This window comes from Sorex fumeus, unplaced genomic scaffold (genome assembly GCF_029834395.1).
Source record: "Sorex fumeus unplaced genomic scaffold, SorFum_2.1 ptg000050l, whole genome shotgun sequence".
NCBI classification, from domain to species: domain Eukaryota; kingdom Metazoa; phylum Chordata; class Mammalia; order Eulipotyphla; family Soricidae; genus Sorex; species Sorex fumeus.
In genome coordinates this window covers 19,124,551-19,151,992 of record NW_026606107.1, presented here as the reverse complement: position 1 = coordinate 19,151,992, position 27,442 = coordinate 19,124,551, and the positions used below count along the sequence as shown (strand labels likewise).

The 27,442-nt window shown below is 38.3% G+C and overlaps 1 protein-coding gene across 6 annotated transcripts in view; it reads right to left on the bottom strand.

Moving 5' to 3' along the window:
- ATRX (ATRX chromatin remodeler) overlaps positions 1-27,442 on the bottom strand; it is a 222,326-nt gene that overhangs the window by 23,840 nt on the left and 171,044 nt on the right. For all 6 annotated transcript variants that reach the window (XM_056124203.1, XM_056124204.1, XM_056124206.1 and 3 more), the window contains 3 exons: positions 23,681-23,834; positions 17,371-17,477; positions 10,161-10,269 (listed from right to left, as the gene is read on the bottom strand). In XM_056124203.1, the coding sequence (XP_055980178.1) occupies positions 10,161-10,269; positions 17,371-17,477; positions 23,681-23,834 (370 nt within the window). The remainder of the gene's footprint in view (positions 1-10,160; positions 10,270-17,370; positions 17,478-23,680; positions 23,835-27,442) is intronic.

Below are 27,442 nucleotides of genomic sequence, written 5' to 3'. Positions count from 1 at the left end.
AAGTGGGGAGAAAGGGATGTTGACTTGAGGAAAGAGTATTTCTCCCTTTCGGCTCGATCCACCTCAGCTATCAGCTTTCAGGAAAATGCCCAGCCTAGATCAAGTCAGTCCAAACTATTGTGGGCTCATAACCTTTCTCTCACAGCAAAGGATTTCAGGAGGAGATGAAATAGTGAAGCAAGGAGATGAACTAGTGAAGCAAGGTAGTTTTATTGAAACTTATTTGGATAGATATGAGGGGGAGAACATAGGCTTCATCAGAGTAGAAATAAGCAAGCAAAGAAATATAGAGACAGGCAAGTGAGATACATGTCTAAAGAAGGCTTGAAGAGAAAGCCTCCATGTATATTCCTAACAGAGTCTTTCATAGGCAAAATGATTAATTTGGTAAGTTCAATAACTTATTTTTCTTTAATGAAATTATATCTCTTACTGTCACAGCTAAAAATTTCTACCACCACCCCTTTTTGAGGCACTATGATTTACAATGTATCCATGATACATTGGTGGTGGTGGTGTGTGTGTGGGGGGGGGGGTTGAAGAGATGGGTGTTGAAACATTCTATGACTGAAAATCACTCACAGTTTGTTACAGTGTATCTCATAGTGATTCACTATAAATAAATGAACAAAAATGTTTCTCATGACTGAGTTTCAGGCATAGAATATTCTAACACCAAACCCTTCTTCATCAATGTCTGTCCCTCTCCTTCTGACTCATTTTACTCAGCAGTATACTCTACACATCCATCCATTTATAAGTGAATTTCATAACTTCATTTTTCCTAATATTTGCATAAGTATTCCATTGTGTAGTTATGCCATTTTTTTTGTCATACCCGATGATACCCAGGGATTACTCCTAGCTCTGCACTCAGGAATCACTTCTGGCAGTGCTCGGAGGACCATATGGGATGCGGAGGATCGAACCCGGGTCGGCCGCATACAAGGCAAACGCCCTACCCACTGTACTATCATTCCAGCCCCTGCCAACTCATTTTTAATGCAATATGCCCTTGATGAGTATGTGTTTCATTCCATTCCTTTTCCTTCTTCCTCCCTCCCTAGTAATCCATTCCACTGCCTCAAACATATGACATATATACTATAACACTGAACCACATTCTGAGCTCTAGTAAAGTAAAATAAAGGCCCTCCCGTTGATCATCGATTTGCCCGAGTGGGCCCAGTAACGTCTCCATGGGAGACTTTGTTGTTGCTGTGTTTGGCATATCGAATATGTCACGGGGAGCTTGCCAGGCTCTGCCGTGCAGGCGAGATACTCTCGGTAGCTTGCCAGGCTCTCCGAGAGGGGCGGAAGAATCGAACTTGGGTCGGCCAAGTTGGCTGCGTGCAAGGCAAACGCCCTACCGCTGTGCTATCGCTCCAGCCCCTGAGCTCTAGAGGTTGCTATTTTTAACAATATTCAATTTATTAAATCTTTCCTTTAATGGGTAGCAGTTGTATTATTTTATTTATAAAATTGTTCTTACTGCAAGTTAAAAAACTCATTTCCTTCAATCTCATTTTAATTTACAATCTATCTGAACATTAGTTACCAGACAATATAGATTAAGACAATGAAATATTGTCACTCCACTCTGGTGTTCCCCATGCTCTTCACTAGGGCACAGATTTTTGTAGGGGGCATTTTGGGGCCATAGTCAGTGATGCTCAGGGTCTACTCCTAGCTCTGTGCTTAGGGGTCCCCACGGTGTTTGTGGTACCATATTTGGTGCCGGGAATCAAACCAGGGTCCGTTTCACCCCTGCGTTTTTGGACTTCCTTTCTCCTTTCACTTTCATTTCCTTCTCCCTACTCTCTCTTCTCTCCCTCCTACATTCTCTTTAGAATTAGTATACTCACTCAAACTAATGACAACCTGAAATTATACCAATTATCATCAAAACGCCTTAAAAGATAAGACAAATGATGAGAGGGCAGAAAACAAATGAAACAAACACATGTACTGTAGGACTGCAACTTGATACAACCATTTATAAATTTTTGTAAATAAACGTTAAAGCTGAATATAGACATGTCCATTACACAACAATCTCACTTCTAAGCATATATACAATAGAAGTATACACACATATAATGCTCACACATACAGATACAGAACTTCTCTGAAATCTGACTACCAAGCCAACAAAAACAAAAAATTTAATTTATGTATGTCTACTTCTGTTAAGATGGAGTAGATTTCCTCATTCCTCACAATTGTTGTAGATATAAAGCTTGAACATTATATATAGAACAAGACTAAAAATTTTCTGTAGAATTGGGAGAAGAGGCCAGAGAGATAGCAAAAAGGGTTAAGGTGTTGGTTTTGCAAGCAGCTGATCCTGATTCAATCCCTGATACCTCACATTGGTCGACCAGCACTCCATGGATCACTCGTAAGGATAGACAGAGTCAGAAACAATCTCTGAGCATTAATGAGTATGGCCCAACAATCCCCCTCTCCCTACAAAAAAGTCAGGAGGAAGTCTTCTCTACTAAGAAACATCATAAAAAGACAATGTGTTTGTTATGTGTGTATGCTTAAGAACAGGTTGTGTGCTAAAGAACTTAAACAGCCTGAAAACAACAGAGGGTATTGTAACAAAAACTCTTCATGAACTAGAGATATGACTAAGTGACAAAGGGAATGAATGCCTTGCATATATAAAGCCCTGGATTCAACACCTGCCATGCAAAACAAGTATCACCAAGAAAAGCTTGCTCTCTCTAGCCAAAGCACCAAGAAAGAGGCAAACTAATAAAACAAGAAATTTCAAAACAACTGTTTCAACTACAGTACAACAGCATAGAAATAACATATCACATCTCCACCCTAGTCACTAAGAGAAGAACTTATCGAACTCCTCTACTAATAATTAAAGCTAGTGTAATAAGTCTATAAGAAATGTATCAAAGTACTCTGAATTATCAAGAATTTCTTTGAATCTAAAAGTGACAATTAAGACCACATAATAAATCCAGGACATCCACAAGCTTCCAAAACTAAACAGAGATATCAAAGGAGGTCTAGTGAGTCAGGATAATACCAGTATTTAAAAAGAAATAAGTCACATCCATTGATATCAGTGAGAAAGGGATATGAAAAGGCAGTACCAGGACTGTGCCAGCTATGGCTAGACTAAACTCCCACTTAAGCTGACAATAATGGGTTGGGGTACCTATGACCCATCAGAATATGTGACTGAAGAGACTTTCTATAACCGTAGATTTCAGTATGATTCAGAGTTTAATGATATAATAACACAAATTTTCAGTTTTCTTTACTGGAAAACTTGTTTTATTGTAAATACTAGAAAAGATATACATAGCTCAGATCTTTTCTAATCATTGCATTATCTTAATTTATTCTTGCACTGCCAAATTTTCATGTTGAGATGCTACACCCTTTTTTCTTATGTTTTTTTAAATTTATTTTTAATTTAGTAAGCATGAAGTTACAAAGCTGTTCATGATTGGGTGTCAGGCATACAATGTTTCAACACATATGCCTTCACCAGTGTCCACTTCCCTCCAGCAATGCCCACTCTACAGATCCATTTCCCTCCTCCTCACCAGTCTGAGTCTATGAGAGACACCATTTTTTTAAATGTAAGTTTTTGCACTGTGGTTTACAGTACTATTTCTGTGGGGTTTCATACATAATACATCTATAAGCAATTATTAACAATCTTGAGAAAAAATTATCTGGAACACATGGAAAATTTAGAACTAAAAAAAAAGAATTAAAAAATGCAATGTCGATCATCGCCACTCAATGCCTCTTTTGCAAACAACAACACCCAAAAGGAGAGAGAGAACAGAGGGGAATGCCCTGTAACAGAGGCAGGGTGGGATGGAGGGGATGGGGGGTGGGAGGGATACTGGGATCCATGGTGGTGGGAAATGGCACTGATGGAGGGATGGGTATTTGATCATTGTATAATTGAAACCCAAGCACAAAATTTGTAAGTCTACAACTGTACCTTATGGTGTCTCACTAATAAAAATTTTTTAAAAATGCAATGTCCAAAGGTTCAACAATGAGGGGCTGGAATGATAGCACAGCAGGTAGGGCGTTTGCCTTGCACGCGGCCGACCCAGGTTCGATTCCCAGAATCCCATATGGACCCCTGAGCACCGCCAGGAATAATTCCTGAGTGCAAAGCCAGGAGTAACCCCTGAGCATCACCGCATGTGACCCCCCCCCAAAAAAAAAGTTCAACACTGAGTCCAAAACAACTGTATTATGAACAATCTTATAACCCAAGATATTTAAGTTGTAAAAATTTTTTTAAAAATTTAAATAGGACCAATGGTAGACTATAAAGAACAATTCAGTTAATGTGAAAGACAGAAAAGCCCAATCTGAATAGCAGATGTAAATAAAATGTGAGAAAAAGAGCTTTTACTTTTTGCTGTTTCTGCTATTTGACACTTGGAGAACTGTAAGAGGAGAAGGAAAGAGGCTACAAAAGTATTTAAAGGAAAATGGCTGAAAAATTTAAGAAAGAAATGCAAGGTTAGGGACCAAAGCAATAAGCGGGTAGGGCATTTGCCTTGCACGCAGCTAACCCGGATTTGATTCCCGCCATCACATATGATCCCCTAAGCACCTCCAGGAGTAATTCCTGAGTGCAGAGTCAGGAGTAACCCCTGAGCATCGCTGGGTGTGACCTAAAAGATAAAAAAATTAAAAATAAAAAATAAATGCAAGGTTATAAATTTTAAAAACTTAGTGTACCACAAACAGGTAAACCCAAAGAAATCCATGCCAAAACAAGCCATAGTTCTAAAACTAAGATAAAGAGAAAAAGTCAAAGAGGAACAAGAGAAAGAGGGCTTTACTGACAGAGAAAATAAATAGTTTAAACAACAATAGGATTTTAAATTAATTTATATTTGATGTACAACACTGTAAAATTATACTTATTACTACCATGACCATTATTTTAGCCTTAATTAGCACTATTACATAACAACTTCTTTTCAGTGTTTGGAATAATTAAGTTGTATTCTCCCAGCAGTTTGATGATTTAATGTAATATTGTTGCCTATATTTATGAACTGACTTAGCTGCTATGGAAATATCAGTCAGTATGGAAAGAACAAAAACAATTAAATAGAGGCTGGGAATGTTTCAGCGGTAAAGCACTTGCCTTATAGGCATGAAACTAGAGTTGGATCCCTGGCAACAAAACATGCCAAGTGCAATCGCAGGGGCCATTTGTGATCTCGAATCTCTAGAGCACCACAACATATGCAAGCACCAAAGGAATAAAAAAAGCCTGTGGCCCCCATCAAGCACATCTAAAAAGTGTATAAGCATAGCAACCAAATGTATACAACACTCAGTCATCACAGCAACAATAAAGGGGGAAATTAAAAATAGATCTAACATTTAATGGAATAGGTCCACATCTGGGTAAGAGGATAAGAAAATAAATGCTGAAGAGATATATGCACGTCCATGTTTATTGTATTATCATCCATAGTAGCCAAAATATGGAATCAATCTTTGTGCCCAACAACTAATGAAATGCAATGGAATATAATAGAATATTTCTCAGCCCTGAGAAAGATCATCCTGACATTTTGTAATAATATGGATGAACCTTGAGCACATTATGCTAAGTGAGGCAAGTCAAACATATAGAGAGACAAGTACTATGTGATATTACTCATATGTGGAATCTGAACAAGTAACACTAAACAACAGCATGTTTTTCATAAAAAATCATGAAGGATGATATGAAGTGTTAACTTTTTCAAGTCCTGAAAGTAAAAAATTGTAAAGGCAGAGTACTATATTCAGCTAAAATGTTCTTTAAAAATGATGCCTTGCACATGGCCAACCCAGATTAGACTGTCTACACTACATATGGTTCCTGGAATACTGCCAACAGTGATTCCTGGGCACAAAATTAGGAATAAGTCCTGAGCACAGCTAGGTGTGGTCCAAAACAGGAAAAAACAAGCAGGGGTAGGGGATCAAGAAGTACTTACTCACATGAAAAAACTCAAGAGAATTAGTTGTCAACTGACCTGTCCTAAAATAATGGCTGTAGGAAGTTCACTAAGGAAAGAAAAATGATAAGAGGCTAGAGAGATATTTAAGTGGGTAGGATGCTTGCCTTGCATGTGGCCTGAACCGGGTTCGATCCTCAGCAACCCACATGGTCCCCTGAGCCCCACCAGGAGTAATTTCTGAGTACAAAACCAGGAGTGCAAAACCTGAGCATCACTGGGCGTAGCCCCCCCCCCAAAAAAAACAAATAAACAAGAAATGATAAAGGTAGGAGTGCTGAAACTTTAATGAAGAAATGGAACAAAAAAGATATCTTTTGCAAAAGATTCAAAAAAGATTTCAAAAAAAGATTGTCCTCTTAAGTTTTCTAACTTTAGTGATGACTGAAGAAAAACATTAATACACTGTTTGATGATGAGATAGTATCAGGGGTAAAGGTGTTTGCCTTGTACATGGCCAACCTCAGTATGATCCCTGGAACCATACAGTGTCCTGAGCACCTCCAACAGTGATCCCTAAGCACAGAGCCCTATGCATAACTACTGGGTGAAGCCCTACAAATATACATTCATATATTATATAAATTATAAAAGTTATATATTATGTAAGTAAAAATATTATATAGATATGTACATATAAATTCAGGAAAGAACTATTTAATCAAAATGGTAAAATTATGACACAAGAAGACCGACCACTATGAAATTATACAAATATACACTACAAAAAAAACATTATAAGCTGAAGCAAAATTTTTATAATAAGTAAAACTGGCCCATAAAAAATGCAGAAAAATCAGAAACAAAGGCCAGGGAGATAGTCAAAAGGGGCTGGGCTAGGCCTGAAATGTAATAGGTCTGGGTTCAACTGAAAACTACTAATCACACAACAGTATTAGACAACACAGTTGTTTTTGTTTTGTTTTGTTTTGGGGACACACATGCCTGTGCTAAGGGTTTCCTCTTGTCTCTGGACTCAGAGGTCACTCCTAATAGGCTAAGGGATTATAGGGGTGCCTGGGATTTAACCCAGATTGGCCTAGTGGAAGGTAAACGCTCTCTAGCTGATATACTATTGCTCTGCCCCCATCCTCCAGGCAATTATCATAATGTGCTTACAAACTGCCTCACCAAAAACAAGGATTAAATTTATATTCTAATTTATGCAAATTACCAAATCGCAAGGAAAAAAGGCTCAATAGCATTAGTGTATTTAAACCAGTAAAAGTTAAAACTCAAGGGAGTATGAGTGATAGTACAGTGGGTAAGGCATTTGCCTTATATGACACAAGTTCAATCCCCAGCACTCCATATGGCCTGGGTAGCTGGCCAGTATTAAGACATGAGCACCAGGTGTGAATCAAAAATGAAATAGTTAAAATAAAAGTTTACTCAAGTAACTGTCCCCACGATCCATGACATATATATATATATATACACACACACATATATATGTATATTTCCGTGATATATATATTCATATGGGCTGGAGCGATAGCACAGTGGGTAGGCATTTGCCTTGTACCCAGCCAACATGGCCGACCCGAGCTTGATTCCTCCACCCCTCTCGGAGAGCCTGGCAAGCTACCAAGAGTATCTTGGCTGCACAGCAAAGCCTGACAAGCTACCCATGATGTGTTCCATATGCCAAACACAGTAACAACAAAGTCTCACAACGGAGACGTTACTGGACCCGCTCGAGCAAATCGATGAACAACGGGAGGACCGTGACCATATAGGACCGTGACCATATATATTCATACATATATATATGAATTTGAACCAGAAACATATTTTTGCACATGTTTAGGGGGGCTGGACTTGCTAGTAGCACTGTCCTGTTGTTCATCGTTTTGCTCGAGCGGGCACCAGTAACATCTTCATTTTGGGACTTGTTACTGTTTTTGGCATATCGAATATGCCATGGGGAGATTGCCAGCCTCTGCCGTGTAGGCGGGATACTCTCGGTAGCTTGCTGGGCTCTCCGAGAGGGACAGAGGAATCAAACACAGGTTGGCCGCATGGAAGGCAAAAAGCCTTACCCGCTGTGCTATCACTCCAACCTGGACTTGCTATTAAGCCAAAATAAACACCTCAACATTCATATTTCAGCTCTCACCTTGTCCATCAGCTGTGTAAAAAATTAGACTAATTACTCAGTTAATAAAACTATTTCACACACATAATTTTTAAAGGACGAACAGTATGAAATGTATTCCTTACAGTAATTTAGACATATGCTTTTGTAACTTTCTGTACTCACACCATCCCTTTGTAAATTTTCCTGGATTACAGGTTTTAAATACCTAACAATAATACCCATACTGTGCTCTAGTGAACTCCTCTAGCCTTTAATCCTTTGTCTGGTTCATGATTATCTTAGAATCTGAACACTTTTCTAGATAGTTTAATACCATTTATATTGTAAAATACTTATTACAGTATTATTACAGCATATCTCAGTCATCTTTTCAATACACTAACCCCACATTTTCATCTTGAAAGGCTGCATCTACATGTGTTATGTGCATATTCATATGTATATTTGTAAATAAATATGTATATTTATTTCTTCCAAATGTAGTTTGAGCCTTTCAATTACTGATAGTTCAGAGGAACATCAACACCATACATACATCATGTCCTGTGCTATAGTACTTTAAAGTCTAGGATTCAAATTTCTACAGCAGAGATGCTTTTTTTTAACTTTTTAATTTTTAAAAACTTTTTTGTTTTGTTTTGTTTTTTTTGTTTTCTGGGTCACACCTGGCAATTCACAGGGGTTACTCCTGGCTCTTCACTCAGGAATTACTCGTGGCAGTGCTCAGGGGACCATATGGAATGCTGGGAGTCGAACCCGGGTCAGCCATGTGCAAGGCAAACGCCCTACCCACTGTGCTATTGCTCCAGCCCCTTAAAAACTTTTTAAAAATCCTCTAACAGATTTATCACTAAAGAGGACATAAGAGTGGACGATGAACAAATGAAAATGTGTCATAGAATAATGAGAAAAATATAAATTAAAATTATACTTGATATGATTATGTACCTATTAGAATGGTTATATTAAAAATACAATATCAAGTACTGTTACATATAAGAAACAAATGCAAATGTCACAGTTTTGGTGGGATGTCAAAATTATACAATGGCTTTGTCAAATAATAATGGTTACTGCTTTGATGTTTTTGGGGGATTTAGAAGTCATACCTAGAGATACTCAGGGTTTTTCCTAGGAGGGCTCAAGAAACACTCCTGGCAGAGCTCGAAGACCAACTGAGGTATGAGGCATTTAACCCATTTTGGCTACATTCAAGAACTATACCTATTGTACTGTCTCTCTGGTGCCAAAAATATTAGTGCTATGTATTATAAGATCATATTATTTCCACGAAACCCAGTAACTACATTCATTCATGGATTTTCATTTCAGTTAGATAATATATATGGGTCACAAGAAATTTAAACATGAATTTTTATAGTAGCTTCACTTTTAATTACAAAATCTAAAATAAAAGTCTTGCGTGTGGAAATGGATAAACTGTGATACATAAATAAAATGGAAAACTAAACAATAAAAAGGAACACATTATAGAAATACACCACAAATGAACTAATCTCAAATGCAATAGTATTATTTCTGTAGTTTGTTTTGTTTTGGGGTCAACACAAAGAATGTTCAGGACTTACTCTTGATTCTGAGGTCAGGAATCATTCCTAGCAGGGCTCAGGGAATCAAATTAGTGATAAGAATCAAATCTGAGTCAGCAGCACACAAAGCATGCACCTTACCCATCTTGCTATCTTCTTCAACCCCCAAAATAGTGTTTTCTAAGTGAACTTTTTGAATGGTAATTAAAATCATTTTATGTATTCAGTTGTCAAATTTTATAGACATGTGCACTAAAAAGTGAATTTTATGGTATACAAACCCTTAATGATTTAAAAAACTTCCTGTCCATACAGATAAGGGCAGGGGAGAACAAGGAATATGGAAACACTGGTAGAGGGAAGTTGACACTGGTGGTGGGATTGGTGTTGAAATATCATATGCGTAAAACTCAACTATCAATAACTTAGTAAATTACTGTTAATTAAATAAAAATTATTTTAAAAACAAAATTTTCCCACCTCACATTAGTTTCATCATTAAATTCTTCAGCCCATTTTTTCCTTGACTGTGCAGTAGTTGATCCATCCAAGCGGTAATAGTCAATGTTTCGGAGCCACTTCCCTTCACCTGAAAATTTAACAAGAAAAAACATACTTGATATTTGATGGATATTCTGCTGAGAGTAACAGATTTTCTTCCTTGATCATTATTTGAATGGTTATATATGTGCATTCTATTTGCCTATAAAATTTAATCATGCTGTAAACTCACTGTATTTCCTTTCAATACACGATCACGATCACGATCCTCCCGTTATTCATCGATTTGCTCGAGCGGGCCCAGTAACATCTCCATCGTAAGACTTGTTGTTACTGTGTTTGGCATATCAAATACGTCACGGGTAGCTTGCCAGGCTTTGCCGTGCGGGCGAGATACTCTCGGTAGCTTGCCGGGCTCTCCGAGAGGGGCGGAGAAATCGAACTCGGGTCAGCCATGTTGGCTGCGTGCAAGGCAAACACCTACCCGCTGTGCTATCGCTCCAGCCCTTTTAATACACAATGAGTAATAAAAGCATATTAAAAAGAAATTTAAAAGTAAAGGGATATACATGATAATCTATCAGTATCTGTACTGCAAACCATGATACCCAAGAGGAAAGAGAGAGAGAAAGAGAGAGAGAGAGAGAGAGAGAGAGAGAGAGAGAGAGAAAAGTGCCTGCCACAGAGATGGCTGGGGATGGGGGCAGAGGAGAGGGCAGGAGGAAAAGGAGACACTGGTGGTGAGAAATGAACACTGATGAAGGGACAAGTGTTATAACATTATATGACTGAAATCCAATTGTCAACAATTTTGTTTGTAACTGTGTATCTCACTGTGATTTAATTAAAAATTGATCTACAATAATGCCAAATCCTTGGCCCCAGATTCCCAAATTGATAGTAATAAGCATGGGGGCAGAGGAAAAATGAAAAGGTGGGCTAGAAGTAATATAAGGACAGTGATGAAAGGTACTGGTCACTCTAGTAGTGGTGAGGTGCATCAAGACCACAAATGTTAACACTATTCTAAAGATGTTACCTTACCTACAATAACAATGAAATTTAATTACTTTGAGGGTGTTTTAGGTCCACACCCCACGATGCTCAGGTATTACTCCTAACACTATACTCACTAATCACTCCTGGAGGTGCACACAGGATGCTGGGAATCGAACCCAGGTTGGCAGTGTGAAGGCAAGTGCCTTACCTGCTGTTCGATGTTTCTGGCCCCCAAATTAATTATTTTTAAAAAGGAATATTATCTATGTGTGAATTTTTAAAAAAGAGTTTCTTATTTACTTATGATCCTTTACATTTCCCAAGAGAATATGATTAAACTGCATTTTGCTCAGTAAGTTTTCATTCTTTTGTTACTGTTTTGCACCATACCCAACAGTGTGCAGGACTTCAATAAGTACTTTAGCAGACTATATCTTTTGTTTCTATGGGGCTGGGAATTGAACCCAGGTCAACCATGTGCAAGGCAAGCATCCTAACAACTCTACTATCATTCCAGACACTCAAGAATCTTGCTTTTAATTAAATCTGTAAATAGTCAGATTTTCCTTTCCTATACCAATAGCGCAGAGGGTAGGGCGTTTGCCTTGCATGTGGCCAACCCAGGTTCGATTCCTCCATCCCTCTTGGAGAGCCTAGCAAGCTATTGAGAGTATCCTGCCCGCACGGCAGAGTCTGTCAAGCTCCGCGTGGTCTATCCGATATGCCAGAAACAGTAACAAGTCTCACAATGGAGATGTAACTGGAGCCCGCTCGAAAAAATAGATAAACAATAGGGCATTGCTATATTGCTATTAATAATTTGATACTAATCAGATAAAATCTGAGATAAGAACGCACTGAACAAATAGACCAAAGCCAAAGACAAATGCTTTCACCACTAATAAAAGTATATGTTCCTATAAAATGATAATTATGTTTATATATGTTATGTTATATATGTTTGTGTTATATATGCATGTGTATCTAAGTATTAGAAGCAAAGGACTATAATTTCATATGTTAATAACACATATCACCTTTCAGAAAGTGAGGTGAAATTTAGTAGGCATATGAGAAAACTTATGATTAGAGCATCACTCTCCAACCAAAATTTAAAAAAAAAAGAAAAAAAAACAGAGAACACCCAAATAATGGTAACATATTATCTTGCCAGTTAACTATGGAGTCACCTGACTACTCTGTCTATCAGCTCGTTCCTGGATTATTGAAATAGTATCTGCTTGACGTGCTCCTATTTTGCTTCCCATTAACTGATTTAACATAGCATCCCAACAGACTCCCTTTAAACCAGGAAACAGCACTCCTCCTTCAAGACTTTAGGTAAATCACAAAGTTTTTATGACGGCCTGCAAAGACCTTTAATCACTTTTCCCCATTTTCCTTTTCACTTACATAACAACAGCAAATAAAATCTTGCAATTCTTTAAACATTATAAGCATGTGATGAAAGCACATCTCACTGCATTTGCCCTTGTTTTCTATGCTTGAAAAGGTTTGTTCTCTTTGGGTAGAGAATGAGCACTGGTGGAAGGATGGGCATTCAATCATTGTATGACTGAAACGTAATCACGAAAGTTTGTAAGTCTGTAACTATATCTCAAGGTGATTAATTTAAAAATATGTATAAAAATTTTAAAGCACACACAAAGAAAATGTTTGTTCTCCAGGTACCTGCATTTAAAATTTGAAGGGATTCACACTCCCTTCAGACTCCAGAAAAGTTTTGGTTGATCATTCAACATACTGTTCTCCAAAATACCCTATTATCTTAATACTATTTCTTATTTTTTATGTCACTTTATTATTGTATAATAATGACATTATTTGCATGCTTAATATTCCCCAGTAAAATGTACCTATATACTTAGAGGTTAGGAATAATTTTACTTTACCTTATTAAGTAGTGGAATGTGTTTCACACATTGTAGATTCCCTATATTTACAAAATGAAATGGAACCTGAAATGCTGCTGATTCTATAAACATTAAATTTAGGAGCTTATTTACGATAAGCTTTTACCAACAATCTTGACCCAAGGTATTAATATTCCATGCCAGACTTCAGTTTGGATAAGTAAGGGCCTGGGAATATACCTAAAAGGGCTGAGTGCATGCTTTGTATGCAGAAGGCTCACGTTCAATCAGTAACATATAACATGGTTATTGTCAGGAGTGACCCCAAGCACATAATGATTTACAGGACAGGACTATGTAAAACTAAAATAGCACTGTAGCACTGTCCTCCCGTTGTTCATCGATTTTCTCGAGCAGGCACCAGTAACGTCTCCATTGTGAGACTTGTTACTGTTTTTGGCATATAGAATACATCATGGTTAGCTTGCCACGCTTTGCCATGGGGGCATGATAATCTCGGTAGTTTGCCATTCTCTCCGACATGTGCAGAGGAATCGAACCAGGGAAGGCCTGGGTTGACTACGTGCCAGGGAAGGACCCTACGCGCTATGCTATCGCTCCAACCCACAGCTAAAATCGCTGTATCACTGTCCTCCTGTTCATCGATTTGCTCGAGCGGTCCCAGTAACATTGTGAGACTTATTACTGTGTTTGGCATATGGAATATGTCATGGGTAGCTTGCCAGGCTTTGCCGTGCGGGCGAGATACTCTTGGTAGCTTGCTGGGCTCTCCAAGAGGTGCGGAGGAATCAAACTCGGGTCGGCCATCTTGGCCCAACCACTGTGCTATGGCTCCAGCCCACAACTAAAATAAATAAATATAAATTATGAATATGTTATAAATATTATATAATTAGAATAGTTATATACTACATGTTATTAATACATAATCACTTGATCACTTGACATCCCTTTACTCATCGATTTGCTATAGCAGGCACCAGTAACATCTCCATTCAATCCTGTCACATGCTAGTGTAGCCCAATGGCGTCTGCTCGCTCCAGGAACACAAAGAGCCTCAAACCGATCGTTCAGGGTACTGACGAAGAAGTCTGACTATCTCGTAGGTGGGCAGCCACACAATCTTTTGATGTCCCATGGAATCCAGTCGGTAATGGCTCTAGTTGAGCAGTCATCTCCAAATCGCATTTACGTGTCCAGCCCATCTGATTTTTAATGCCTTGGCAAATGAGACAACATCCCTCCTTCCTGATCGTTGACAGAGGTCAGCACTCCAGATTCTTTCTCTCACTTGAGTGAAGCGTGATACTCCAAGCATAGCTCTTTCGATTCCTTTTTGGGAGACCCAAACAGCGTTCTCATCCTGTTTTCATAGGGCCCAGGTCTCTGAGGTATATGTTAATACAAGAAGAACAGTGGAATCGAAGAGATGTTCCCGGAGCCAAAGGTTCTTCATCCTCTGAGCTATTTCTTCAATGCTCTTGAAGGCGTTCCAAGCTGCTCTCTTCCTTCTGCATAACTCAGGTGCCAGGTCATTCATCATGTTGACTTCTCGACCTAGATACACATAACTGTTGCATTTGGAGAGGATCGTTCCATTGAGAGCGAATGGAACATCAGGAATGAGTCCATTTCTCATACACATTGTCTTCGTGAGATCAGCTATAGTCCTACCTTTCCACACTCACAGTTGAAGTTGGCCAGCATTTGTGCCCCTTGGCTAATGTTTGGTGTTATTAGAAGGATGTCATCAGCAAAGCGGAGGTGGTGTAGTTGCCGACCATCTATCTTCACTCCAATTCCTTCCTATTCCAGTCATCACATAACATTCTTGAGGGTGGCACTAAAGTGTTTCGGTGAAATGGTATCATCCTGCCAAACCCCTCTCTTGACATGGATGATCACTTCCTTGTAGAATGGTGAGATCCTGGTAGTGAATCCATAATACAGCTCACAGAGGATCCTGACGTATTGAGTTTGAACGCCCTGTTTGGCTGGGGCCTCGATGACCACTTCAGTCTCAACAGAATCAAAAGCCTTCTTTAAATCAATGAATGTTAGAGCAGCATCTCGAACTCCCAAGAAACCTCAATGAGCTTGGTTACAATGTGAATATGGTCAATTGTACTGAATCCTTTTTGGAACCCAGCTTGCTCGCATGGTTGTTCTTCATCTAGTGGTCTGCCAATCCTATTCAGGATGACTCGAGTGAACAGCTTGTAAACGACAGACAACAAGCAGATCGGGCAATAGTTGCCAATGTTGTGGATGCCTCCCTTCTTGAACAGTAGAACAATCTTGCTGGTTTTTCATTGAGACGGAACATTGCATTCAGACAGGTAGCGTGTGAAGAGCCGAGCCAGTGTATTGACAAGAACTGACGGCAGGTTCTTCAGGTGTTTGGGTCTGACCTTGTCTGGGCCAGGTTCTATTCACGTCTTTACAGACGAAATGGTATGTCAGATTTCGGAAGGGAGAACATTGTGAACGACATATCCATCCTGCAGAATTTGGTATGTGGGCAAATAAATAGACGTGGCTATCGAAGAGATCCGAGTAGAAGTCATGGATAATCTTCTCCACTGCCCTTCTAGAAGATGTGATAGATCCATCAGGACATTGGAGGGCAGTCATCTTGGTCTTGTAGTTGGCAAGGGACAGGCAGGCATTGTGAATGCTTTTCCCATCTTCTGCCACATCTGCGAGCACTGCTGCTCTTCTCTCTTTGAGGTCTTCCTTTATCGCTTCTCTGCACTGCTTTGTGAGCTAGGACGTTCACTTGTGGTTGCCTGAGGCTCACGCCAAGCCACATTAGCGAATGAGCTCAGCGAGTTTTCGAAGACAAGCGTCTTTTTGTGGCTATCTTTCTCTCAGCGTTCCTCACATAATCATGGAGATGCTGAACCAGTTGATCATATTCCTCGTCAATGTTGTCAACGACGGCATCTTCCCATGTTGCAGCAATAGTGCCAAAGAGCTCCCAGTTGGTGGTCATTCTGGGATTTCTCCTCTTAAACTTTGAAGCCCTTTCTCCCCGCTCTGTGAAGTAGAATTTTACACGAAGGAGACGGTGGTCTGATCCCATTTGGAATTTTGGACAACACCAACATTGGTCAGGCAAAACCATCAATTGGATATGATGTGGTCAATTTCATTGTGGAAACGTCCACTGGGAGACTCCCATGTCCAACATTTAGATTCAGCCTTCTGGAACTGTAAGTTACCATGGATGGTCTTGGTCGATATGATGAACTTAGACAATCTCTCTCCCAGCTTTTCCATTCTACACCATTGGTTCTGATGTGGAGTTCTTCGGCTGATCTTTTCAGTCCTATCTTGGCATTGATATCACCGACAATGAATGATCTTGTAGAAGGTGTGGTCTTCTTTATAGAACTTCTCCAGCTCCATGTAGAACTTCTCAATTTCTTCTTCATCAGAACTGGATGTTGTTCCGTAGACAATGAAGATAGAAACTGCAGGCAGTGTGCCACATCTATTCAAGTGTAATCATCCAATTCAGGGTGTTAGGCATTGGAATGAATCAATGTTCATGGCCAAGTTCGTGTTGACAAGGACACCACCGATGCTACCTCCAGTACCCAGCTGTCGCCATGCTCCTGGCTGCTTTGTGGACACTCAGGCCAAGACTCACACACAAGTGAAGCCCCACAGAACCAGGTAAGCAGAACTTTTTGACCTTGGATTCCAGGCTCAATGAGATCTAGAAACAGAGATCCTCTGACTGCTCCCACCAATCTCTGGGGACCCAGGGATCAGACCCAGAAGCCCCACCCTGCCCTACCCTGCCTGCTCCCACCAATCTCTGTCAACCCAGGGATCACACCCAGAAGTCCCACCCTACAGGTGCCAGATAAATACCTCATCAGCAGACCTCCATTACCCAGACACTGCGAAGTTCAAGGTCGATTTTAAGACCGCCACTTAATATCCATCTTCCAAGATTACTGTACCATATTTGATGGGGTTCACATATGGTTTGAACCATGGCAACACTTGCAAGGGCGATCAGAAACCACCCTAAAAGCCTCTCTCCCTCTCGGAGAGCCTGGCAAGCTACCGAGAGTACACCGTCTGCACGGCAGAGCCTGGCAAGCTATCTATGGCATATTAGATATGCCAAAAACAGTAAATTAATACATAATAGTTACTTATATTAGTAATTAGTATATTATTAATATATTTATATTAGTGGAACTGGGTAGTGTTTACTTTTATGTAATATACTTGTTACTATTTTAAAACCTATGATATCAAGATAATTGTAACTTACCTTTATAAATAAGGGGTTTATCTTTATCTTCTGTCTTTTCCCTACTAGCTAGTTCAAGAAAATCTTCAATCAAGTCCAGGGATAGGAGAGACTGGCTAAAAACAAGGCTGAAAATAAAAAAGATTAGGATTCATGAATTGTAAGATTCAATAAAGAGTCACTTATTCCAAAACTGACCTACAAAATCAACATCATTCAAATGAAAATCTCAGTAGCATTTTTGTAGAAATTAACAAGTTGAGTCTAAAGTTTATAAGGGAATTCTAAACACAAAATAGCCAAAACAATTCTGAAAAAGAAGAGTTGGAAGCTTAATCACAAGATTGCAAAAACATGGAAAATTAGAGTCATCAAAAACATTGTAGTATTTGCAAAAGGACAAGTAAAAATCAGTCACAGATAGAGAGTCACAAAATACAACTACTTCATTCTGCAAAGGGAGAAAGGCAATTCAATGATAAATGAATAGTCTTGGTACAATTAAACATCTATACACAAACAGAAGGAATTCTGGCCTGACCTTCATACTTTACAAATAAGTAAACATATTACACACTGGAAATGAAAAATATCCTACAAATATCATCCTAGCAATAGAAGAGGAATCTCCCTTATATAGGAAAATATTAGGTAAGTATACAAGGATCTAGAGACACCTGTGACTAGAACTATTATTTTGTTTTGATTCGGTAAACTGTACTGGAAGACAGGCAGGAGCTTATACCTTCTTACAATACTTAAAAACTCATTGATACCTATTTTCAAATTTAGTAGAACTAAAGAAAACAAATGAAATTATGTTTGTCTTTGTCTTTTGGTTGTTTGTTTGCTTTTAGGCTACATATGATGGTGGTCAGGGATTGCTCCTGGTGGTGTTTAATGGACCATGCAATGCCAGAAATTGAATCGAGTCCTCTTCAAGTAAAGCATGTGCTTAGCATATTAAGCTATCTCTCTGGGTCCAAATGAAGTTGTGAAATAGGTACGGGACCTAATCACAGAAACTGTATGAATTACTAAGCCCTGTTCTACGGGACTCTTTCATAGTTTGTGTAGCCTTAGAACACTGGTAAAGACTCCTGATTAGTGCTCAGTATGTCCCAGGGTTATGCCTTGACCCCTCGGTACTATTGGTAATATTTCTCAGCAAAGGGGTTAAGGTCTTAACATTCTATTCATCCTGATTCGACCCACAACACTACATACCCATGAGTGATCCCTGAGCACAGAGCCAGGAATAAGCAAGCTCTGAGCACCACGAGGTATGATCAGAATCCCATGTATTAACTATATTGGTTTTACCTTTCATTAATGAAAACAACCAGTGGATATTTTATTACATTCACACAAAAAATCAGAAATAAAGAATCTATTAAAATTTAGTCATTGGGGCTGAGTACAGCAGATAGGACATTTGCCTTGCATGTGATCATACTGGACTCAATTCCCCAATACTAAGCATCTCATATGGTTCCCTGAGTACCACCTGAAGTGATTCCTGAGTGTAGAACCAGCAGTAAGCCCTCAGCACCATTAGGTGTAGCCCAACAACAACATAATAGTCTTTACTGATACAAAATCAAAATGGCTCAGCTGAGAGTGGTATAAGGCTGTAATTAGCTTGATATCCTAATGCTGATGTTAATGATAATGATCCTAGACTTAACATCCAAGTGCTGATAATGAGAGTTCTATTATTAACATTTATCTACATACCACTGAACAAAAATTACTAAAATCAATTTACTTCATACCCTGCGAAATATCAAGTTTCCAATTTGAATTTAAAATAAATTGCAACAGGGGAAATTGGTGGAGGGCAGTGGACAACGTTGTGAAGGGATCATTTTTTGAAACAATCTACACCTGAAACATAGTCATGAGTACCTTTATGATTTCATGGTGAATAAATTGTAAAAAATTAAATAAACTGCACAAATGGCTAATAGGGGAATCTGACTGACAGCAGTTCTTCTAAAAAAATGAGTCTTAGTCAACTACAATTTAATATGAATAGTGCTAATCTATAATTAAAAACCTCATTCCCCCTCACGTGTATTGACGTACCATGATTTGCAATACTATTAATGATAGTTTCATGCATATATAATTTCAATACCACTCCCACTACTAGAGAGAGTGCCTGCTTCCCTCCACCAGTGTCCCAAGAAGTCTTCCCAATCCCCTCTCCTACCTCCAGCCCCAGGGTAAACCCAGTTCTATAGATCAAGTATCCAGTTTGGCCATTTGTTATTCTACGACTTAATATGTTTCTTTATATTCCACATGAGAGATCAATCTGTACCTGTCACTCTCTGGTTCATTTCACCCAGCATGATACTGTCTACTTCCATCCACATGTGCTGGATTGCAAGATTTGTATTTTTCCTATAATTAAGTAGTATTCCATTGTCTAAATATACCACAATTTATAATCTGCTCAACTGTTCTAGGACACTCAGGTTGTTTCAAGTTGATTTTAGCTACAATGAAAATAGAAACATAAACGTCTTTTTGAAATAGTGTTTTGGGCCTTTGAGAGATGCCAAGAACTGGAATCGCTAGGTCACATGTAAGCCCTTAGATTTTGGAGATGTGTCCATATTGTTTAAAAAATCTATCAGGTAATATGAATGAATGTCTAGGGTCTAGAACAGATAAATAACTGGCTTCACTAGAACTATGTTAATAAATCCTCAACTGAAGTGTTCTGTGCTGTCAGGAACTAAACCCAGGATCGATCTCACACATGCAAGGTAAAGTTTCTTCCACTGTTCTTCAACTCAAGTTTTGGAACTGTATTTTTTTTTTTTTTTGGCTTTTTGAGTCACACCCAGGGAGGCTCAGGGATTACTCCTGGCTCTGCACTCAGGAATCACTTCTGGTGGTGCTCAGGGAACCTTATGGGATACCAGGGACTGAATCCGTGTCGGCCATGTACAAGGCAAACACCTACCTGCTGTACTATCGCTCCGGCCCCCTTGGAACTGTATTTTGAGGTAAATGCCAAAAAACAAGAATACTTAAGATCATGTGATAAGAATTAAAATTATGTCATGCATGGACTACATGGATGAACTAAGCAGAAAAAGCTAAAACTGATGAGATAAACCCACCATTATGTGAGGAGAAGGCACTGGAAATACTACTGGTGATATTTACAACCTACTTGAAAAAGAATCAGGAAAATAAGATGAGTGGAAGGATAGATATGTAATAAAATATAGTAAAATCTAATATATAATCTAGGTAACAAATATATGCATTATTCACTATAAAACTATTCTGATTTTTGTTACATTTAATTTTTCTATAGTGAAATGCTGGTCAAGACTAATAGTAATATTCCTACTTAGTAAAACTACTAATAAATAATATCAGTATTCACAGTTCTGTAAATGTGTAGGCTTGTAGTCAACATTTACAGCATTTATCAAATAAGCTTAAAAATAAACTAAAAAATAAGTTATTTTAAGAATGTTTTAAAAGAATATATTCCATCATAGATGACAGGGTTAACAGCTAGATAGAATATAAACAAAAAAGATACATTTGCTAACATTTTGAGGTAGTCTACTATAACTAGCCTTCTAAAACGGCAGATAATCTACCAAGTGAGAGAACAGAATTACAGTGAACATGGGAGAAGAAATTTCTTTAACTGGTTAGGAAATTAAAAGACCACTAAAATCTCTTCTACATTCTTAAAATTCATATATCATACCCAAAAATAATTTACTGGGGGCAGGGAGGGGCACACTTGACTGTGCTCAAGAATCACTCCTGGGGGCTGGAACTATAGTAGAGTGAGTAGGGCATTTGCCTTGCACGCGGCCGACCCGGGTTCAAATCGCAGGATCCCATATGGTCCCCTGAGCACCGCCAGGAGTAATTCCTGAGTGCAAAGCCAGGAATAACCCCTGTGCATTGCCAGGTGTGACCCAAAAAGAAAAAAAAGTCACTCCTGGTGGTCCTCAAGGATCATATGAGATCAATCCAGGGTTAGCTATGTGCAAAGCAGCACCTTAACTACTGTTTTATCTTTTACTGCAATAAAAACTTATTTTAAACTACAGAATATGACAACAAAAAAACAATAGTCTCTTCTGGCCTTTAACACACCCTGTATTTAGAGATACTTGACTCAGTTAATGTATTTATTTAAATTTAGTCCTCCCACGCGACATATCATAAGACACCCCCTACCCATTCTCCATAAGAACCACACCACATTTGATGGGGATCAAATAGTAGGCAACAAATCATAGACGGAAATACATATATATATATATACATATATATACATATATACATAGTTTCAGACATATATACGAAAGCTCACGTCACTCAACCTTTAACAACATGTGATATTCTAAAGAATGTCTTAATGGCCCCTGCAAAAATAGAACAATCTTCACACTGTCTCCTCTATGGATACTTTCTTTGTAGCATTTTCCATAACAAACAATACAAAATATATTATTTCAGTTGTGCTTTGGGACAGGGATTGGGACTTGGGATGGAAACATCCTAAATTTGGTGGTGGGAAGGCGTAATGGTGGTGGGATTGGTGTTTGAATATTAACTGTAAACAAATATTGTGTACCACCGTATAAAATAAAAATTAAAATAAAGAAAGATATTTAGTCCTCTGCTTGTTTTATCCATATTAATAAGTAATACTATAATCCACTATCCACTTAGGCTGGAAACCTGGGGATCATCTTTTACTGCTCTCTCCTTAATGCTTTATGTTTAGTCTACCAAGTCTTGTTATTTCTACTCAAAAATTACCGTTTATCACCAGTGTCACTCCAAGCCAACATCATTCCCTACCTAAATCATTTGTTTCCCTGTTAATAATAATAATAATGTTAGTAATAAAGAGGAAAAATAGCTTCTACTGAGCAATTATTAAGAAACTGGTACGGTATTTAGTAATCATAAATGAAAGTGTTTCTTCACACAACTCAGGACTGTGTGAAAAAATTAGATATAGGTTTACAGGGTATTTTAAGAGTAGAGGTATAAGACCAGAACAGGACTAGTACAGTGGGTAGGGCATTTGCCTTGCATGTGGTCAAGCCGAGTTCAATCCCCAGCATCCCATATGGTCCCCCAAGCACTACCACAAGTAAGTCCTGAGTGCAGAGCCAGGAGTAACCCCTGAACACTGCTGGGTGTGACCCAAAAAGAACAAAACAAAAAAAGAGTAGAGGTATAATGGCCAGAGAGATACTATAGTGGGTAGGGCTTGTCTTGTACATGGCCAACCAGAGGTTGTCCTCAGCATACCAAATGATCACCTGTTCTTACCAGGAATGATTCCTAAGCTCAGAGGCAGGAATAAACCCTAAAGACAGCTGGGTGTGCCCCTCCCCAAAAAATGTGTAGGTATATATTGGGGCAGGAGAAATAATACAGGAGGTAGGGCAATTTCATTGCACGCTGCCAACCAGTGTTTGATCCCTGTATCCCATATGGTCCCCCAAACCCAACCAGGGGTAATTCCTGAGTACAGATCCAAGAGTTATCCTTCAGCATCACTGGGTATGACCCCACACAAAAATGAGTATAGGATATTAAAAGATGGTATAAAAAAACAGAAAAAGCTTTTTTCTTCATAAAACATTATTTCATTCTTCTCTTATGCCAAATTGCTATTAAAAGCACCACACATATTTAAAAATATTTTATGATTAGATGTTAGGAACCTAACACAGATTAAACAATAAAATTTGATTTTAAAAATCTTAGAAGTATGTTTTTCTGAATAGTAATTTGAAGGACTGAGAAGGGTTAGAGGGGGGTGCAAGGACAGTAATGGGATATAAATGCTAAATGCAAACAAACAAGAACAAGAAATGATGAAGAAAGAAATTCAATGGTAAGATAAAATCCGAGTAGCATCTAATAGATATGGAAATTAGAAAGTCATTTAAAGACTTTATAAAGGGAAAAAAATTCAGTAAAGTGACAGTGTAAGGGATACTGCTAGAATATAAAAATTATGCTGAAGATGGTGAAATATAAATATTAACGAGAGGTTTGGCTCAAGGAACTAAGTTCAGCATGTAATATATGGGAAAGGCAGCAACAGTGAAATAACCAGTGCTGTGAAAAAAAAATAACTAGAATATGCACTGACAATTAGTAAGAAGCTTTAATGAAGATAGCTGTTCACTACACTAAACAGAGAAACTACATATTTAGAAAAGAAGAAAACAAAATATATTTCTTCAAAGAAACTATTTTAAATAGCAATGATTACCAAAATTTCATATTTATATACAAATAATAAACCACTTACACTTTGTCCCCAATTTCCTCTGCCATTCGAAGAATTTCAAAGAGAAGTACCATTTTCCCAGAATGCTCCAAAACCTCAGCATCAGAATCTGTAACAAAATCTTTATACCAGTCTGGAGCAGGGCTGCTTGGATTAGAAGAGGAAGTAGCTTTGCCTAAAAATAAATGAAAACATTAGTAAGCAGACTAATAAGGAAAAAAGATCCCCAAAAGGGATGGAAAAGAAGATTAAGAACTAAAAGTGTTGATACTGTTGTAATCATGTTACCTAAACTATAATGGAAAAGAAAGAGTTATTGAAAAGTAGGTCTATATGAATCCAGTGAAAGAGTTAGAGAGACTGACAGAGAATTGGGAGAGGGGAGGAAAAAAGAGAGATACACACACTCCCACTCTGGGGAATCAAGGGAGGGCTGTACCCAAGTGAATGTAAGAGATCCAGAGAGGTTCTTCAGGCCTGTGTTCTCCCTTGAACACATTATCTTGTATCTTGCTTGACTGTCTCTATATTTCTTTGCTGATCTCTAATATGAAGAAATCTGAGTTCTCTCTTGAATAATTATTTCCACTTTTTCTCTCCTCTCACATCTTCCTAAGCAAATTTCATTCAACAAAAACTATCTTGCATAGGGAAGGGTACCATTAGGACAGAGAAGGGACCACTATGACAATGATTGTTGGAAACGATCACTCTGGACAAGAACTAGGTGCTGAAAGAAAGCAAAGTGATATGCTTGATACCCTTTCAGTGCCTCAAAGGGAAAAAAGCGGGAAGAAGAAAAGTGTCTGCCATAGAGACAGGCCTGGGGTTGAGGGGAGGCTGGGGGACAGGAAACGTAAACTGGTAAAGAGATGGGTGTTGGAATACTATTACTAAAACCCAATCATAAACAACTTTGTAACTGTGTATCTCGTGGTAATTTAATTTTAAAAAACAACCTTCTCTCAGGAATAGGAAAGACAGTACAGAGCTGTATACTTTGTATAAGGCAGACAGGGGCTTGATCCCTGGTACCACATATAGTTCCCCAGTGTGCTAGGAGAGTTCCCAAAGCATAGAGCAGAACTAAGCCCTGAGCATCAAGGGAGAGAGGGAGGGAGCGAGGAAAGGAAGAACCTTGTCTCCAAAAAAAACAACATAAAACCATGAAGACCCTGAGAGAATCCAAGCATCACTCACACACTCATATTTTTTCTCTTTTCTTCTCTCTCTCTCTCTCTCTCTCTCTCTCTCACACACACACACACACAGAGCAGAGAGAGGGTTGCAGTGAGTATAAGAGATAGACCTTTAAAAAATACAAGCATAAGAAATAGAACCTGGGGACAAGAAACTCAGACAGACACAGACCGACCATAAAAGACAAAGACTACACATAGAACTGAAGAGAGAATAACCTAAAACACACTCCAAGAGACCACAAAGCAAAACACAAAGAATGGAGAACAGGAAAAAGAAAAACAGACTGACTCAGAGATCGAGAAAATAGATCACGGAGGCATGAAACATTTCACTGAGTGGACTAGGCTAGGTTTCTGGAAAAACTGATTAATCCTACAATCAGTATTAAATCACTCCATTCTTTGACTATAAAACACAGAAGAAAAAGGTAACAGACAAAAAAAATCTTTGTATCTGCCTGTAAGGCCTAAGACAAGGCAATCAAATGGCATAAGGAACATGGTGGTGGGGGGTGGGGGCGCATGTAAAATCTATTTAAGTCTAAAATTACCCTCTTTGTTGTCCTGACCACGAAATCAAATTAATTCTTTTGGGCAACAGTAGGCTACCTACAATGTTCTTTGTAGAATTATTCAGTTCAACTTCTTTCTAAAAGTTTTGTAACAATTTATTATGAAGTAACTCACAGAACATTGTTGAATGAATGTGTCAAGGTAGAATAATCTAAACAGTTCAATTCATAATAAAGGGGAAACTGGTTTTGACTGTTTTTATACCTTCCCTTACTTTTCTGGGGAGAGGAGTTTTTGGATTATACCTCGTGGTACACAGGGCTTACTCCTGGTTCTGTGCTTAGGGATTATTACTTGTGAGGTTTGGGGGTAGGATCCTAGGGCTTCAGCCCATGTTGGTAGCATGCAATGCAAGACCCTACCCACTGTACTATATATAACTCGGATGAAGTTATTTTTAATATAAATAAAAATTGGTATATACTTCCACTGTAAATATTTAAGTATTTGAAAAATCACAGACTATAATGATTTGCCATATTCATACATCTCATCTTTATCAAATTCTACCACTTCATCTGGAGCTGTTAATGCCTTATATGTAACACTTTGAATTTCATTCTCTTCTTTCCCTCCCTCCTTTCTAAGAAATAACTAAAACTCTACATTCTGTATTTTTCATTTGTGTATATTTTTCTATTTTGTTACATGTGTGTCATATCGGGCTAGAGTGTGCACGCAGCGGCCCCGGGCCAACCGCAGTTTGATTCCTCTGCCCCTCTCGGAGAGCCCAGCGAGCTACTGAGAGTATTGCGCCCTCACAGCAAAGCCAGGCAAGCTAACCGTGACGTATTTGATATGCCAAAAACAGTAACAAGTCTCACAATGGAGACATTACTGGTGCCCACTTGAGCAGATTGATGAACAATGGGAGGACAGTGCTACTGTGCTACAGTGTATCATATCAAACTGCATATTATATTTCATATTAAATCATATGTAAATAATTTCATATCATTCTGTAACTTACTTTTTCACTGAATGTAGTTTTCATTTCTCAAATTAGTTTTTCTTTTTTCAATCCCTTCTTCCATTTCAATTGAATAATCATTTCACTCAAAGGTAAATGAGTAGCCAATCATTTAACTGACATGTAGTATTCAACTGCATGAACATACCATCATTTCTTAGTTCTATTCATAAGCATTTAGTTTAATTTTGGCTGCTAGGAAAGAACTACAATGAATGTTCAATATTATGTTAATTTTAAATGTTTTTATTTCATCTAACTTTCAGATTTTCTACCATAGAGTTGATGCTTTTGACTTGTAAAGTACCACTTTAGATATTTATTCTAAAGTATTAATCAAATCTACTATACTCTACATGAGATTCTTAAGAACTTAATCACAGTTTTTGTCATGTATTTTTACAGGTTAACTCTTTTTATTGGTGGTTTTAATTTTAGGGCCACACCTGGCAGTGCTCAGGGCTTATTTCTGGCAGGACTTGGGGATTGAACTCAGTCAGCCACAACAAGGCAAGCACCCTAGCACCCTACCCATTATAATACTATCTCTCCAGTCCCTCAGTTAATTCCTATTTTATTGCTAATTTCCTATTGTTAATTATTTCTCCAGATAGCCTAAACTTTTCCATCATTTTACTTTCAGTATAGCTGTAACATATGAATAAACTGGGTAGTCTAACCTCAGGTGATGTATTTCCACAGAGACTGAACCTCTGTTTCTGACAAGTACTCCAGAAAATAGCAACCCATACTTACTTTGGGGGATGTTCTATCATATTCCTGGGGATGAAACTCAGAGCATCACACATTGCTTTAGAATAACTTTCAAGATTAGTATTCAAGCTTCAGATTTTTAGACTACGTAAACAATATGAATTTAAATTAAAAAAAAAAAAACCTATGTAACGGAAAACTCATGACAGTGAAGCCAATTAAATCATTTTCCACGGAACCTAAAGGAAATACTTCCTTGTCAATTAATTTTTCTAGTCTATTCTGCCATGAATTATATAACTTTTAAAGTGTCTTGGGCCTTTT